The following is a 16890-nucleotide window of genomic DNA, read 5'->3' as shown; positions in this document are numbered from 1 at the left end:
CATGAACCTTTTTATTTGATTTTAAGAAATATGGCCACTATAATACCAAGAGAAAAAGAACCATCATTTTGTACACAAACATAAAGCTGCCTCCTATAGGGTTTAGTTGGTTTTAATAATAACACAAAAAAAGCACACAAGACACAAAGACTCTTCAACAGATTTACTCAAACAGCTTTGCTCGAGAAGAAAAAGGCACAGATTTAAGGGGATGACAATGATTATTAAGAATATAGTAAATGGGGGCTCAGCCAAAAAGTGACACTTTGTGAACTAAGTCAGGAAAAACGAACAAAATGAACTCTTTCCAATTATCTGCCTTCATTAAAATGAATTCTTAAATTAAATTGTATAAACATATGATATAAAGATGGTACTCGGGAATTGTCTCTGTATATTTCCTCTATGTACAAATCTTTGTATACAACTTCAACGTTCCTTATATATTTCCTATATACCAAAATGTGCCCAGGCCTCCAAACTGCATGCCCTGAATCCCTGTGGCACTGGCTGGCAGCTGGGTGACCCCAGGGGCTTTCTGCCAGAATACCTGGGAAGTAGGAGGGATCAGTCAAATGTAGTCATCTTCAACTGGCTCCCCATTGACATCACAGTAGTGGATGAAAATGGCCACTACCCGCTGAAACACACCCTTCTTCATTTGACGCATCTCGGAGATTTCTTCTCCTATTGTTTCCATACAGATGTCTGCAGACAGCTGTCCTTTCCTTCGAGGAGCATAGATGGTACCTTGAAAATGAGAAAGTAAAGGGGAAACATGCAGGATTATCAAAATCATCTGGAAGTCACTGGTTAAGCTGCACCATGAGAAAAGCCTATCTGCTGTAATGCAATGCCACTGAATTAGGTATAGCTCCTGGAATGGGCCCCCAAGGTTCCACATACCACACTATTGCCCATGTTTGGTGACTCAGACAGCACACGTGAGTAAAGGCCCAACATGGCAACAGACCAGACAGGTAAGTCATATATACATGTAGTTCTCCGAATTGATTTCTTCATAAAGTAGGTTTTAAAAACTTCCTACAAATGGATGTTCAAGCATGCTAACCTTTTTTGAAGTGTTTGAATATAGGAAAAACTATATTCAAAAGATCTTCAAGTTTCTCCCCAAAATCTATACCTGAATCATAAGGAGAAGTGGTTCATAAGGAGAATAATCACTAATGTAAATGGAACAATTTTGAAACAATATAGCTAATAAACTCTTAATAAAGAGTAAGAAAATTATAAATATTTAGGTAATAAAAACATCTAGGTAGAAAAATTTGTCTCAAGTACCTCTGCTCACCAACCTTTATATATCCCTAGTAAGTTCACTGATTATAGTACAAATTGAGAGCTGCTGTTTGTAGGTGGAGAACCACATAATAAAAAAATAAAAAATAAAAACATTTATATCGGTATCTGGGCTCTTTTCATAATTTGGCTATTGTGGACACTGCTGCTACAAACAGTGGGGTGCAGGTACCCCTTCAGATCACTGTTTGTATCTTTTGGATAAATACCTAGTAGTGCAACTGCTGGGTCATAGGGTAGCTCTAATTTGGGAGAGGTAGATGAATGGATAAAGAAGATATGGTGTGTGTATGTGTGTGTGTGTGTGTATACACACACATACACATACACACACACACACACACAATGGAGTACTACTCAGTCATCAAACAATGAAATACTACCATCTACAACTACATGGATGGAACTAGAGGGTATTATGCTAAGTGAGTAAGTCAATCAGAGAAAGACAATTACCATATGATTTCAGTCATATGTGACATTTTTTTTTAAAGATTTTATTTATTCATGACAGAGAGAGAGAGAGAGGGAGGGAGGCAGAGAGAGAGGGAGAAGCCGGCTCCATGCAGGGAGCCTGATGCGGGACTCAATCCTGGGACCGCTCCCTGAGTCAAAGGCAGATGCTCAACCACTGAGCCACCCAGGCGACCCTCATATGTGGAATTTAAGAAACAAAGCAGAGGAGCATAGGGGAAGGGAAAGAACAATAAAATAAGATGAAATCAGACAGGGAGATAAACTGTAAGACTCTTAACCATAGGAAACAAGCTGAGGGTCGCTGGAGCGAGGGTGGTGGGGGCATGGGGTAACTGTATGATGAGCAATAAGGAGGGCATGTGATGTGATGAGCACTGTGTGTTACATGCAACTGATGAATCACTGAACTCTACCACTGAAACTAATGATATACTATATGTTAACTAATTGAATTTAAATAAAATATAAAAAATTAAAAATATCCCTCCCCACATTTATATGGGAAGCAATTTAAAGGCTACACTGCCTTTAACCCAAACAAAATATGAAGTATCAAACACAGTAAGATATACTCAAACTAAAGAATATAAATCAAGTCAGGACATATTTACTTTCTTCATCATCTTCAAAATCGTATCTGGCGAAGCTGTTGGGTTCTGCAGCCCGCAATGATCTCAACCAAGGGAAGTCAGAGATCATGGAATATGGTGCTCCATCCACAACCCCTAAAATAAGAAGACACATTAACAGTGCTGCTGGTGTGAAAGTCAAGAACAGGGCCAAACACTGTAGTATTTCGTAAGCAGGATGTAAAATGTGCTTTTATCCATCACGGGTAAAAAAAAAAGCACTGGACCAGGAGAGGTGGACTCTAATTGTAACTCTGCCGCTATTAGGTCATGTGATCTCGGCCACCCTTTGATTTTAGTATGCCTCAGTTTCTCCCTCTTTCTAAATAAAATAAAGAGGCTAAGACAGGTGCCCTAAAGTCATTTCAACTCCTAAACTGTAGGAGGTTTCAATTTTCTTCTACTTTTTGTGTTTCAACACTGCTTCTGATTATTTGGGTATGGTAAAGATTTAAAGAGGGAGAGCAATATTTATGTGGTTGCTGCTACCTGCAGACACTCAAAACAGCCATTATCCCAAGAACTGGAGGCTCCTGTTCCTACCCTCCCTATGGCCTTCTCTCCATCTAGTTAGTGAGCAACTATGTAACTGCCCAAACACTGGTAAATGCTCACCTTCTAAAGTATAGATTTCTCTACCCCAGGGGTACTTGGGGTATTTCTTTAAATCATCTTCACTCCGTGTGGCTTCAGGGAAGAATTCATACTTAATGAGTTCTCTGGAGGCAATAAGAAAAATTAAATAAAAATTACAAAACTGGAAATGATATTGGGATGTGGGGTAGAAAGTATGCATCGAAGCTGTATCAGGCCCAGAGTCTAGTGAACATCTCAGAATATTAAAGAGCCAACAGAAGTAGAAAAAGCTGGAGTATACATATCTAGTCAGGTTTCAGTTACTTTCCTCACTATCTTCAAAATCCTATCGAGGAAAGAAAGAAAGCAACACTCTAATCAAATGTTTTGTGTGTTTAAAATGCTAAATAAAACATTTATATAACTGATGTACAAAAAAGCCCAACTTTCTGATGATGTAAAAACATTAACAGTAGTAAGATCTTTAAATTTCATCTCTTTTCCATGCACTGGGGCAAAAGGAATGGAGTCAAATGTACATGTATGGTCAGTTCCTGCAGTTTTTCTCGAAGTTTAGAAATAAAGTTACAAATGTATACAATGCTCTTTAGTTTTAAGCACTCATTCCCCTCAGTCTTTACATGTTATATGTCACATGTTTCAGTGCTGACAAGCTCAGGCGGAATCATTTCAAATATGATAAGAATAACTAGGATTTGTTTCTGGGACCCCTTGCTATGGGAAATGATGGAGAAGAGCCTCTGGGGCCATGGATTACTTACTGATTGATGTTTGCTATAGTATCCATCCAACTGCGGATGCGCACCTTGTTCCGGACATTGGGCGGGTTACTGAATTCATGGATAATACAGATGTGATAGGGGTAGGGGCCGCTAAATAGCTTCTGCTCCAGAGTCAGTGTGTCCACCTGGAGAAGACATCATAGACAGGGCTTTGAACCAAGGAAGAGAATATCTTGGAAATTTATCTCCTTAGAATATGAACAATCTTTCTTTAGGACCTCAATTTTAAAATCTTTGGCATATCTGAAAATCAAATAGTCACATCCAGTTCCGAACATAGCTTGCCAGGCCAGGATTGGGTCTTGTATAATTCTTCTGTCTAGCAAGCTCACTGATTCACATGTCATTGCTACATAAACACCCACTAAAGCAGGGAATCCTGATGTAGGTAACTGACCCCGGGGATCCACTCCTGAGTATGTCCTTCATAGGTTTAAGTACTGGCTGCATTACAGAGCTGCGAATGTGTAGTATTCTCTCTGCTCGATTCAAACTGGCCTACAGCCAATCCTAGAGACAGAACGCATTCTCTTGCTCCCTTGTAGCCTTTGTTCACTTGCCTTCTTCTCATGGTCCCCTCTTCCCCATCTCTACTTAGGCGATCCTGCCTTGCCATCTTAGCAGCATGCGTGTCCACCTCCTACTGGAATGGCAAGCTCCTCAAGAGAAGGACGTATCTATGTATGTATTCTTCAACTCCAGAAAATTATAGACAACAAATGATTTGTTTGTTGAAATGAATCTTTTGGGGCCAGGCTTACACACTGACTGCAATGATCATTTACTATTTCCTTTAAACTTTATTTTGGCACCAAGCAGAGTCTTACATATTTGCTCCTTCCCCTTCTGCCCCATCTTGCTCCCATTTTACTGAAAAGTAACTGACATACATCACTGTGTAAGTTTAACACATACAACATGAATAATCTGATTTATACAGATTGTGAAATGATAACCGTTAACACCTTTAGCCAATATTCATCTTTTTATGTATGTACGATAAAAAGTTTCTTCTCAGTAATGATAATAATAGCAGCTACCACAGGACTACTTACTACACACCAGCAATTGTTCTGGTCCTTCACATATATTAATTTAACTATCATGATAAGTGTAGGTTTTTATTCTAATTTTACATATGATTTTTTATTTCTATAAGACAAAAAAATCTGCTCTTGGTCAGTGAATGAGAATTTGAAATCAGGCAGCCTGAAACCAGAGTCTGTGCTCTTGACCACAGGCAACTTTTAATAAGTAAAATAACTTGAGTAACAACTACCTGCATCATATAGCTTGCTAAAAACCCACAAAAATCAAGCAGAGAAGCATTAAGGAAGAAGACTGGCAAGATAGTCCAGCTTGGTTACAAGAACTGTGTAGAATCTAAAGATTACTACAGGTTGAGCGAATGAATAAATTCCAAGTCCAAAAAGAAAGAAAACTAAAAAAAAAAAAAAAAAAAAAAAATTTAACTGCAATATTCCTCAGAAAGGAGCAGAGAGAGCTCGTTACCTGCTGCATTGGGCGTAGATATATGATGCGGTTTCTCTCAGGAGGCATCCTTAGTATCTGATCTAGGACTTGATCCATATTCAGTTTCTTGCACTGTGCGTAGTCAAATCGATTTACAATTGGTGCATTTTCTACTTTTAAATGTTTCAGTACCCTGCACCTGGTAGCTATGAAATTAAAACAATGGTAAGCTCTACAAATATTCTATATAAAATAATACAGCAGTGTACAGACCATCTTGAATCATCTTTGGAGGAGAATACTACAGACCTGAACATCTCTTAATATTAAGTACTGTCATAAAGTACAGCTAACAGTTATCAAAATGATTTGAAAATGTCATGGGGCGCCTGCATGGCTCAGGCAGTTAAGTGTCTGATTCTAGGCTTCAGCTCTGGTCATAATCTCAGGGTCAGGAGACTGAGCCCCACATGAGGCTCTCCACCCAGTGTGGAGTCTGCTTGGGATTTTCTCTTTCTCTTCCACTGCCCCTCCTGCCCATGCTCATGTGCATGCTTTCTAAGAAAATATTAAAAAAAAAAAAAAAGTCATTCTGTCCTGTTCAAAAGAAGGTGGTCACCATCATGTTGAAGGGATGTCAAAGAACTTTTTCCTACCTAAGATTTTACTGGAAAGGAGTCCATATTCCAGAGAGTAACTTGCCTAAACATAGCAACTGTTTTAAAAATATTTATTTAAAAGAATGAATGATGGTAACTATCACATTATACAATTTTATGGGTAACGTTCAAATAAACCTAGAATAATTTACATATATTATCATACATTCACCCACAGGAAATGAGCAGAGCTGATTTTAATTTCTATTGTAAGTTTAAAAGCAAAACCTTAAGAGACCCAAAGTATTTGGATACTTTAGTCTAAGGCTGTATAATCCAGTGTGGTAGCCACTAGCCACCTGAGCTTTTTAAATTTCTATTAACTATAATGTATTAATATTAACCATTTAGTTTCTCAGTCATCAGCCACAGTTCAAATGTTTAATAGTCACAGGTGGCCAGTGGTTACCGTATCAAGCAGTGCAGATACAGAGCATTTCCAACACTGTAGAGTTCTATTGAAAATGCTGGCCTGAAACATGATTAAATATGCTCCCACCAAACATGCAAATATCAAGTTATATATAAAGAAAAATAGTTGCTATATAATAAATGCATTTAACTGTAAGAGTACTCTAACTTCAGAAAAATCTCCCTTTCCTTTTCTATTAACCTCAAAGTTCCCTCTGATCCAATTTTTTACTATAGATTTCAACCTCATCCAACTCAAGAGAGAATAAGATGGAAGATATGATAAAAACCACAGAGCTGATATGCTTCATCTCTTTAACATTTCAGAAAGACATCTTCTATAACATCCTTGACACAATGTCATCACCTTCCTGAGCAGTCGAGCCCTGTAACTAACTTGATGTTGGAGGGCTAATCAAGTCTCTGCCTTTCTGACTCATTTTCTTCTTCTGTGACCTGGCAGGAGGAAGGGGAAGCAGGGGAGGTGACAGGAAAGGAGGAAAAGAGAGAGGATCAGATAATGATAGAGGTTCAATGGCTCTGCCCTGTAAAACCAGACAAAGTTAAGGTCAGTTCAGACCTCAACTAGCCATCTCGCCCACCATTAACTGTTTGGTGGGTGTCTAGGGACAGAACTGCTTATCTAGGATCCCAGATCCCATGATAAGCTGAGGTAAACAATTTGGTTTAAGAGCAAACAAAAGGCAGGGCCTGAGGCCATGTGATCTATCACTAGGTATAGAGAAGATATGGAGAGAATGAATCCTCTGAGTTAAGTGCAGAAGTGAAAACCAATCAGATTCTCTAAGAGATGAATGAAGAAAAGAATGAGAAGTCAAAGCAGCTCAAAGATTGTGAGGCAGATTCTCAAACCTCAGAGAGGAGAGTGATGAGAGTGCTGCCTTAAGCCAGGCTGGGCTCCCCTGCTGTTATGACCTCTGAGCTTCTGAAGGGCCCTAATTCTGTTTTAGGAGGAAACTCCAAAAGGAGATGGTCATTTAGTAGATATTTTAAGACTTCATTGACTGGAATGGAGTAAAGTATCACCTCTTACGGGTGAACATAGGGTCTAGAGTTTTCTAGAATTCAGGAGAGAGGTAGTATTTATATATTAGTTTAGCTCTTCTTTCTGGGATTCTCCTAATATACGACAAATTGGTAAGGATTTCCTGGTTTTGCTCACTAATAGTAACACAGAAAACAATCAAAAACAACTAGTAAGTAGCACAGAAGTGCAAAGAAAAGAAAGCCCCGAATACTACAGTACTCATACAATACAAAACTAATATTAGGCAAGCTTTTACTTAGAGGTAGGACCTATGTTTAAGTGTACATATATATACACACACACATACACACATGTATCATTGTATTTAAATCTTCACAAATGTTTATAGGGTAAGCATAATTATGCACACTTTACAAATTGAAAAAAGATGAACCCAGAGAATATGTAACTTGTCCAAAGCAAAAAACATGTCATATCTTCATAATTCTACATGGACAGGTACCAAAATGTGATTTTGACTGAAAATGGAGAAATGGACATATCAAACACCTGAAATTTTAAAAAAGCTCACACAAAATAATACCCTACTCCTATTTGTTCAGAGGTAAATATGTATATAAGTAGAAACGGACTGGAAGGACACGCATTAAAGGCATCAGTAGAGATGGCAGGGGCTTATGGGATTGGCAACACAGGACAATGGGACTAAGGGGAAAAGTGGGAGTCTGGACTGAGGATAATGTGCCAGGAACTGAGGTTATGACTGACGATGTCCATCAAATTTAGAGCCAATAAGCACATAAGGTGCAATCACCACTCCATGACAACAGGAACACAAAACACTACCAACATCATATAGCTTGGCAAATAGTAGAGACAGAATTCGAGCAGACATTTACTTGGCTCCAAAGCCCATACATGTTGTTTATCTACTCTGTAGATTAAGGAGCAATTACCATTTAGAGGAAAGCAGAGGAGAGGTTGTTTTAAAAGATGAAGTCTCTGCACTTGCTCCCTCACAACAACTAGGGAGCAACTGCCTGACAACTACAGAACGGGGACAGAATTAGAAATAATCCAACATAAGGATTCCTTTGAAAAAATAAAGAAATGTTATTGTAGTATGTATGAGTCCTTAATTCTTTAAGCTCATTCGTGATGCTTTTGTGTGACAGAGGCCTAAATACATACCATGGATGAACATCATCTTGGGACAGTCCTTTAACACGAGATCCGTGATTCCACAGTTGGTCATAGTGACTCCAACAAGATTTTTGGATTTTAATACAAGGACCTACAAGGAAAAAAATTTTAAAAGATGTATCTTTCGGCAGACTTTTTTTTTTTAAACCTTAAATGTTTTCACTGGCACAAGTTAAGAAGCAGCTGTTATCAATTTCTTCTTTTAGGGCAAAAAAAAAAAATATATATATATATATAAAGAGGGAAACTTTAGTCATTATTCAGGAACTTGGCTGAAACTAAAAACTAACTGGTGGCTTTTTTCTTCACCTGCACATGGTCATCCTCAATCACAGGATCACTGGTACTGGTGGATTTGTCTGCTGTCCTCTTCCGTTTCATGGCATGACGTGGCTTTGTTTTGGCAACCTCTAGAAAAAGGCAAGAGGAAAATCCAAACTTTAGCTTTTAGCTTTTTCCTTCAAGAGAATTACAACCGCATATTGTATGAACTCTCTCAAGGCAACTCTCAAATCTACGACTTGGTTCCCAACAGAATATCATTGGATTATAACCCAATAGAACATAACCTCTATTTCCATATGACTATTCCAAAACAAGATCACCCTGCATTATCTCAAACCAATCGACATCAAATAGGATTTCCCTTCTCATACCTTGACCATTATCAACAATCTAACAACTTCTATCTCCAGTTACCAACCCATCCTAAATACTGTTGGTGGATTAAACTCACCATTTTCCTGTTGAACAACTCTGAATTACTAACTACTGCTTAGTAAATAGGTTTCAAGGCCTGATACTTATTCTCAATTTTATTCCATACTGTGTCCTAGTCATCTGCCACTGCCAGAGCATTTGAAGTCAAAATCATTCTAGCTCCTTCTGCCCAGAACATCCTTTCCTGACTTCATTCTACCCATTCCTGAAAAGTCCAGCTCAAATATCCCCTCCTCTAACAAATCACCTCGGCCCCCAAGCCCTCTAAGTGGTTCTGTAATTCCCTGTATACTTGTTTCTCCACTTAAAGGTTTCTTGAAGACAACACTTTCACACCTTTGTGTCAATGTCAGCCACTAGCATCTAAAATGAACATTTACTGAACAAATCGGCACTCAATATTCACTGAAAGAGTGCATTAGATACATAAATGGAATAACAATAGTAGCAAGTATTTACGAGCGCTTACTGTGTGTCAGGCACTTTTCTACGGATTTTACTTGCATTAACTAATTTAATCCTTAAAACAGACCTCTGAGATTACTCTCTGTTTTACAAATAAGGAAACAGTGACATAGGACAGTACAAGGGCTTGCCACAGCCTAAGTGGAGGAATCAGGAGGCAAGACCAGGCAATCTGGCACCAATCACTATGAAAACCTGTAGTCTTTTATCTGTCAGATCCTGGTTAGCAAGACCCTAACACATTTACTAGCGTTGTTCTAAAACATGACAGTGTAATTATAAAAGCAAATATTATGTTGATTTTATTTAAATGCAAGGTCTAAATTCATCTCTAAAACTTTAACAAGCACATATACATTCTAAGACAAAACACTGAGAAATCACTGTCCCCATTTTTTGACAAACATTCTGTAGGAGAGCATTTATTAAATGCAGTAAGGCTGATCTTAATGAATTAAATCTCACCACACTGCTTTCGGATACCACTAGTATATTATAGACATCCTACCTGGTAATTCTGTAACTTCAAAGGTCGAAGATTAGAAAGAAAGGGAAAACAAGGCGCAGATATTGCAAATTCCCAAAGGCTTGGGTTAGATTGGAAATCTAGGGATCTAATTCAAGTGTTTTTTGTTTTGTTTTGTTTTTAAGACACTGGAACATTCTCTACCACTTGAAACCTTTGTGAAACCTCACTATACAAACCAACTGAAAGCAGCTGCTCTGGTTAAAAGCTATAAAAGAGAGCCTAATAGTTCTGCCCACGGAACATCCTCTGAGGACCCTGAACTCAAACAAAAACCTGGGGCTCTGGAAAAGATGAGAACTAGCGATCTAGCCAACCCACAGAAGGCCTTCTTCCATAGTATTCCTGAAGGGACTTCATGCAAAATCTATTTATCTTTATTGACAAGGAGTCTGCTAAAGGCAGCACATTTTACATGACAGATAAAATTCACACACCTGTTATGACCAGTAATAGGAACTGATTTGTCTCCCAGTACCCGAAAAATGAAAACAAACAAAACCCCGGTCTGTTTCCAATCCTTTATGACAGTGTTGAAATCAGAATCTTCTGTTAGCATTCTCTTTTTATGATCTGATTTCCAAACTTTTCACCTTCCTGGAATGTTCTCTTCCTTAACTAATCAGAATATGGGGTTCAAAAAGTTAAATTTCCTGCTCTCCAGAGTGTCCAGATTGGCAGTTCATATTTTTCTATGAGAAGTTATAAATCTGTGTCACACTTTATAAGCATTAAAAACAAAGGCCTCCCAATGTAAAAGAAAAAAAGATTAATCTTATTTTTTTCTCATGCCTCCCTCTTTGTTTAGGGACAATTTTTAGTGATGATTTCATACATCTACCAGCATCAACATACCTCATATCTTGGTTCCTACCACTTATTAAGTTCACAATTATTCACTGAGCCCCACATCATGTAACACATTGTGCTAGAAGCTGGGAATTAAATGGCAAACAACCAGACACTGTCCCTGCCCTCACGGAGCTCAGTCTATTGGAAAGACAGACAGCAAAACACAGAATTACAACACAGTATAGTTAACATTGGCATAGAAGATGCTACAGAAACACAGAAAACAAACCATTTTGGTCTTGGGGTATCAGGGAAAGAGGTTAGTATTTATGAGAACCATATCATATTAATCTTAAATGCTATTCTTTGACAATCCAGTTAGTTATTTTTGTCATATTTTATAAAGTATACAATGAGGATACAAACAACTTACAAGTATTTATTCCCAAAATAAGAATTCATAAAATAACTATGTTAGCTTCTAACAGGGTTTTAACACTACATAAGGCCATAAACTGAAAACCAAATTAAAAACTCATTTTGTTTGCTAACTGATTTTTAAAAACTCCATTAACCCTCAATCAAGTTTCTTCCTTTATTGATTTTTCTCCTTAAAACTTTGAATAGCAGAATGGCCAATAGATATAAAAAACATGCTAGATCGAAAATAGCAAATTGAAGGCCACTCAAATAATTTTTTCTTTCCAAAAGAGATCCAGATCAGCACTTTGACATTTCTCCAGAAAACTTGTTTCTGAGAGTAAATGGGCACTTGTACTGTTGAAAAAATATGAGGTAATAATTTATCTACTGTACAATTAGCTACATACACATTAGAAATCTTCTCAACTTGAAAAAAATCACAAGATAACAGATATAATTTACCTAAAAAAGTAGAAATGAGATATTTTTTATTTCTAGATAATTATTTCACCTAAGCAAGGTCCTAGTCCTGAAACAATTCAGAAAGAAATGGTAAAGAGGAGAGCAGAACATGAGACAACAAATATGTCAAAGCCCTGTATGGCTAATACAATATATTTATATCAAAAACAAAACCAAAACAACCCCCACCCCCTGCAAAAACTGTAACAATTGAAACATTTACAAAAGAGAAGAAACAAAAGACAAAATTCAGAGACAAAACAATCCCTAAATAGGAAGACTCCATGCTGCAAAAATGACAATTATCTTTTCTGTGCGTTAATGTAATGGAAGTCCAAAAAAACCACCGAGATTTGTTTTTGGAGCTTGACAAAATTGTTGTAAAAAAATGACTTGAAAATAAATAAGAAATGCATGACTAGCTGAGGAAATTTTGAAGAATAAAGAAAGAGGATAGAACACTGGAACAGAACAGAATGCTCAGAGACAAAACTAAGTTTATCTAATATATATGATAAAAAAGCATTTCAAAATAATGACATGAGAATGGAAGCCAATAACTAGCACTGAAACAACTCAGTGACAATGACAATTTGGAATAAAAAAAAATGAAATTCATTCCCACAGATTAAAATAAAGAGCTCAGATAGGCAAATGAATAAAAGAATGGGAAGGTGAGAACAATTATCTGAACCATACTTAAGGTCTTCCACAGCAGAAAACAGAGAAATCATAAAGGTAAACAAGTAGATCCAACTTGACAAACATGAAAAACCATGCAACAAAAGGCATCATCACAAGGAGTTTCTATGTAATGGGCACAGAGATCTTCTGCTTGGGAGGATGAAAATGTTCAGATGGATGGTGGTAATGTTTGCACAATACTTACAAGTATTAATTCACAAAATAACTATGTTAGCTTCTACACTACATAAGGCCATAAATTGAAAGCCAAATTAAAAACTCAATGAATGCACTTAATGTCAATGAAATGTACACTTCAAGATGGTTAAAATGGTGAATTCTTTATGTATCTTAAAAAAAGAGATGATAAAACATTTAAAATTCAAGCTGGGAAATGTATTTTTCGTCATATGGCAGAACTAGTGTTTGCAAAGCATAAGGAAATATTTAAATAAAACTCATTTTATTGTTAGTTAATGCTACTATGATTACCATGTAAATAAGGTCTCAAATTTATCTCCTGAAAGCTTATTTTTGTTAGTTTAGTTCCGTGTGATTTGATCATGTCTATTTAGTATACAAAGAGAACATTAACTCTATATTCTGGAGCTGATTTTAAGATTTTCAAATTAAGGGAGACCTGGAGAAAATGAAAATGTATTATTATTCATTGATAGCTATTCATGACTTAATAAAAGGAGGAGATATTACTGAAAAACCAGGTCAGAAATATAAACAGAACCATTCTTGAGAAATGTGCTTACCCCACCCAATCCAAAGCCTTGACATAAATCATATGTTATCAATGAAATTATATACATATCTATGTTTTGGGTGTATCTTGAAAAATAATTCTCAGCTAAACCACCTACTTACCTGCTTATCTCCTGGCAAACCTATCTGGAAGCAAAACTAGATTTCAGAAAGAATTACTAAGTACTGCAAAGGCAGACAGAGGGGTATACCCTGTACGATATGTTCCCCAGCCCCAGCAACCTCAGGTCTTTACCTTCTGGCTAAGGTTTAAAGCTTCCCTAAGAGTTACAACCTCCCTAAGTAATGGGATGGGAGCAGAGTTACATTGCGACTTAGACATCAGAATGAGTATTGTATTAGGGTCAACATACACAGTTATATTTCTCGTAGAGGCTTAACGGTTTGACTTTTCCTGGGTTGGATATTTTACAAGATCTTTTACATGCCTTCCCCCCACCCCTGCTGAACATTAGTTCAAACTTTGTATGATCACAGAACCCCAACATAGAATTCAATTTGCCAAACTGGCTTTATGTAAGAAAACTCATGGAACGATCTCATGCCCCTGTCAAGGCCTACCCTGCGGTTGCTAAATCCTGGCAGCATTGTCATACCTGACTCAGATACCAGCGGTACATGGGAGAGTCTGCTCCTGGCCCTTGTTAGGGGCCTCCGAGGGTAGTCTTCATTAGACTGCACGTCATAGCTCTCAGGCTGGGAGCTCCCCCTCCTGTCCTCACCTGTAGCCCCAGAGCCACTCCCATTAGTCCTCTCATCATGTGCTGGGCCTGAAGACCCCCCTTGTGGCAGAGTCCTAAAGGAAAAGGCGGATCTCGTACCATCCGGGCCATTCACAACACAGGCTCGGCTGGTTGAAGGACGTTCCTCATCAGAACACCTGCTAGTTCTCCTTTGGGATTCTTGGGGCCTGTGACAGCAGCATCTGGGGCAGACAGAACTCTCTGCATCTCCCTCCTCCATGGCCTCAGAGTCCTCTGACCCACCGGGGGAGCAGACACACTGCCTGGACACATCCACTTCTGAAGGGCTAGGCTCGGAAGAGCCGCCGCTGTTCACCGTCCTTACAAAGTCGGGGCTTTGAGAAGCAGTGCTGTGTGAGCTGGAGGTTCCCACTGTGCTGGCGGTGGCGCTGCTGCAGCTGGGATAAACATCCTTGTTTTTTTTCTTTTCAGGAATATCCCTAGCTGCTTTCATATCGGCTTTGATCTGCTCACTGGTGACCTGACAGCCTTTCTCACAGCTGCTTTCCTCGAGGGGAAACTGCTTCGATTGGCCCATCTGATGGGAGTTGTACCTCTTTCGAAGTGGAGTCTTGCCTTTTCCACTTACTGCTTATAGAAAAAGAAGAATGGCCCGAGGAAAAGAAAAGATTTCAGTACAAATTCTGGACAAAAGGCAAGAGTAAATTTGGAACAGGAAACAATGTACACTAATTTTCCTAATGTATAATGATGACAGTATCACTCAGCTGCTTAACAATTTTCTATGGTCTCTAGTGCCTACCTGGTTTACTCTCCTCAGCTCAGCCTCCATGGCCCACTACGATCTAGTTCCAAACTAGCTTTCTGTTCGTGGCCCTTCTGATATACATACTACACGCTAGCCCAAAGTTTTCTCTGAACATACCCTTGCCATTCTACTGCTGGGCCTTTGTTCTCACCAATTCTTCGGCCTCGTGCATCTGTTCAATCTCTTCTGCACCCCCACCCCAAAGCTCCTGTAGGATATGCCCTGTGGTATCATTATACTAGATTTCTGACCTGACTCTTCAACCAGATTGGAGGTTCCTTAGAGAGAGGGATCACGACTTATTCATGTCTGCACCCCTCACCTCACCTAACACAGTACCTGGGGCACAGTAAGGCTCAATGAATAGATAAAGGGATACTTAAATAAGATTTTGTCTGGCTGACAGAAGATCTAGTTTCTAAATTCAGAATCTGAACTTTCTCGGAAACATTGTTATTAGTCAGCTGGTCACATTCCTTTTCCTAAATTTTAGTTTCCATAAAAGCTCCTTTCAACCACAGTGTGAAGATACCAGAATTTCTTAAAAGGAATAAAATAAGAATAGAGTAATCAGTCATTGGTTAGTAAGTGATTCCAAGTCTAAAGAACTAAGCTTTCCACACAGAAGTGATTATGTATTCAGGGCCAGTGTTAAGGGTATACTGAATATTCAGATATATTAAGGAATAGAGTACCCAAGGGAAATTAGTGGACAATTTTTAAAAACCTCACCCTTTGCCCAAAGTGGTATGCATGTAGTTCTGAGAAACAGCAGGGAGGGAAAGACAAGGAAGATGAATGACCTGAAGGTTATGATAACGAAAGCTTCTTGGTGAGGTAAATGGTAGAAGGCTGCTGACTAGATGGAAGGGGAGGCTGGGATTGTAAGAAGACACTGCAGGACCCCCTCAAGCACCAAATCAGCCACCAACATTCACTAAGCACAACTGGACAGATTATCAGCTGGCCGGGTGGTTGTTTTCTCATTGCTCTGGATGCCTTAGGAGTCACCCCCCCATGTGAAGCCCAGGCCTCTCGCTAATCCTTCATTCCCTGATGCCACAGGGTCCTAAAGCCTCCACTGTGGAAGTCACAATCCTCACGCCTTCTCTTCCCTGAGCCCCGATTCCACAATATTTCTGTTGTGCTACACTTGCCCTTGAGAGCGCCACCCAAATTCCCCTCTCCCTTGGGCTATGGCCCTTTTCGCCTCCCGTCACATTCCATAAGGATATGTTAACTGCACCACAGACTGTGGTAGGGACACAGTATATAAAGGTCACAAGTGTCCATCAGTTCTCACAATGACTCCCACTAACCGGTCCCAGCAAGATATTATCTCTCACCTGACAATTCCCTGGACTGCACTGACTCTCCGGATTTTTCTTCACGCTCAGAGTAACGTCGAGCACCATTCTTAGGAATCCAGACTTCTTGGAGTTCTAGACTGTCTTCCTCATCATCACTCTCTGAATCATGAACAGTAATTGGAGTTGGTTTTACTACACGCTGAAGACCACTGGGTCCTAAAACAGAAAGCACAGGCCTAACAGTTACTTTTTGCCAAGAAAGGCTCTCACTTCAAGTAATATTTCTAGGGATCTGGGCTCACAGAGATGCTTTGGCTCCATGTAGCCTTCTTTATCACTCATATTAATGGAATATATACGTTTCTAAAAGCAGATCAAAATAGAAGATCATATGGTATCCCCCTTTAGGACTTTCACTATTTGAAAAAGTCACATAAATCATCCTAAAAATAATCAAAGTAAGTCATAATAATCATTTTAAAAATAGCTTACTTTCCCAATTTTGCAAATGTATGAAGACAAAGCAAGTGAAAATGAACTTCAGAAACCTATAGGACTGGTGAGCACTCTTCATTCTTTGAGTGGTCTTTCTCATTAGATGTAGCAAGATACATTCTTGAAATGCTAGACACATGTTACAGTTTGGTTATTTGAGCATTTAC

General features: G+C 38.7%; 1 protein-coding gene across 3 annotated transcripts in view; it reads right to left on the bottom strand.

Moving 5' to 3' along the window:
- Positions 1–148: 148 nt before the first annotated feature.
- Positions 149–16890, bottom strand: part of FBXO38 (F-box protein 38) — a 54699-nt gene continuing 37957 nt past the window's right edge. The window contains exons 14-22 of one of the 3 annotated variants that reach the window (XM_041749206.1): positions 16265–16444; positions 14003–14737; positions 8870–8970; positions 8549–8651; positions 5318–5484; positions 3785–3930; positions 3042–3145; positions 2409–2522; positions 149–750 (exon numbers count right to left, since the gene is read on the bottom strand). In XM_041749206.1, the coding sequence (XP_041605140.1) occupies positions 572–750; positions 2409–2522; positions 3042–3145; positions 3785–3930; positions 5318–5484; positions 8549–8651; positions 8870–8970; positions 14003–14737; positions 16265–16444 (1829 nt within the window). In that variant the 3' untranslated portion in view covers positions 149–571. The remainder of the gene's footprint in view (positions 751–2408; positions 2523–3041; positions 3146–3784; positions 3931–5317; positions 5485–8548; positions 8652–8869; positions 8971–14002; positions 14738–16264; positions 16445–16890) is intronic. The other 2 variants (XM_041749207.1, XM_041749208.1) reach the window with 2 other exon arrangements.

Source organism: Vulpes lagopus, chromosome 3, assembly GCF_018345385.1.
Source record: "Vulpes lagopus strain Blue_001 chromosome 3, ASM1834538v1, whole genome shotgun sequence".
NCBI classification, from domain to species: Eukaryota; Metazoa; Chordata; class Mammalia; order Carnivora; family Canidae; genus Vulpes; species Vulpes lagopus.
The sequence above is the reverse complement of the archived record's forward strand: the minus strand, read 5'-3'. Positions and strand labels throughout refer to the sequence as shown.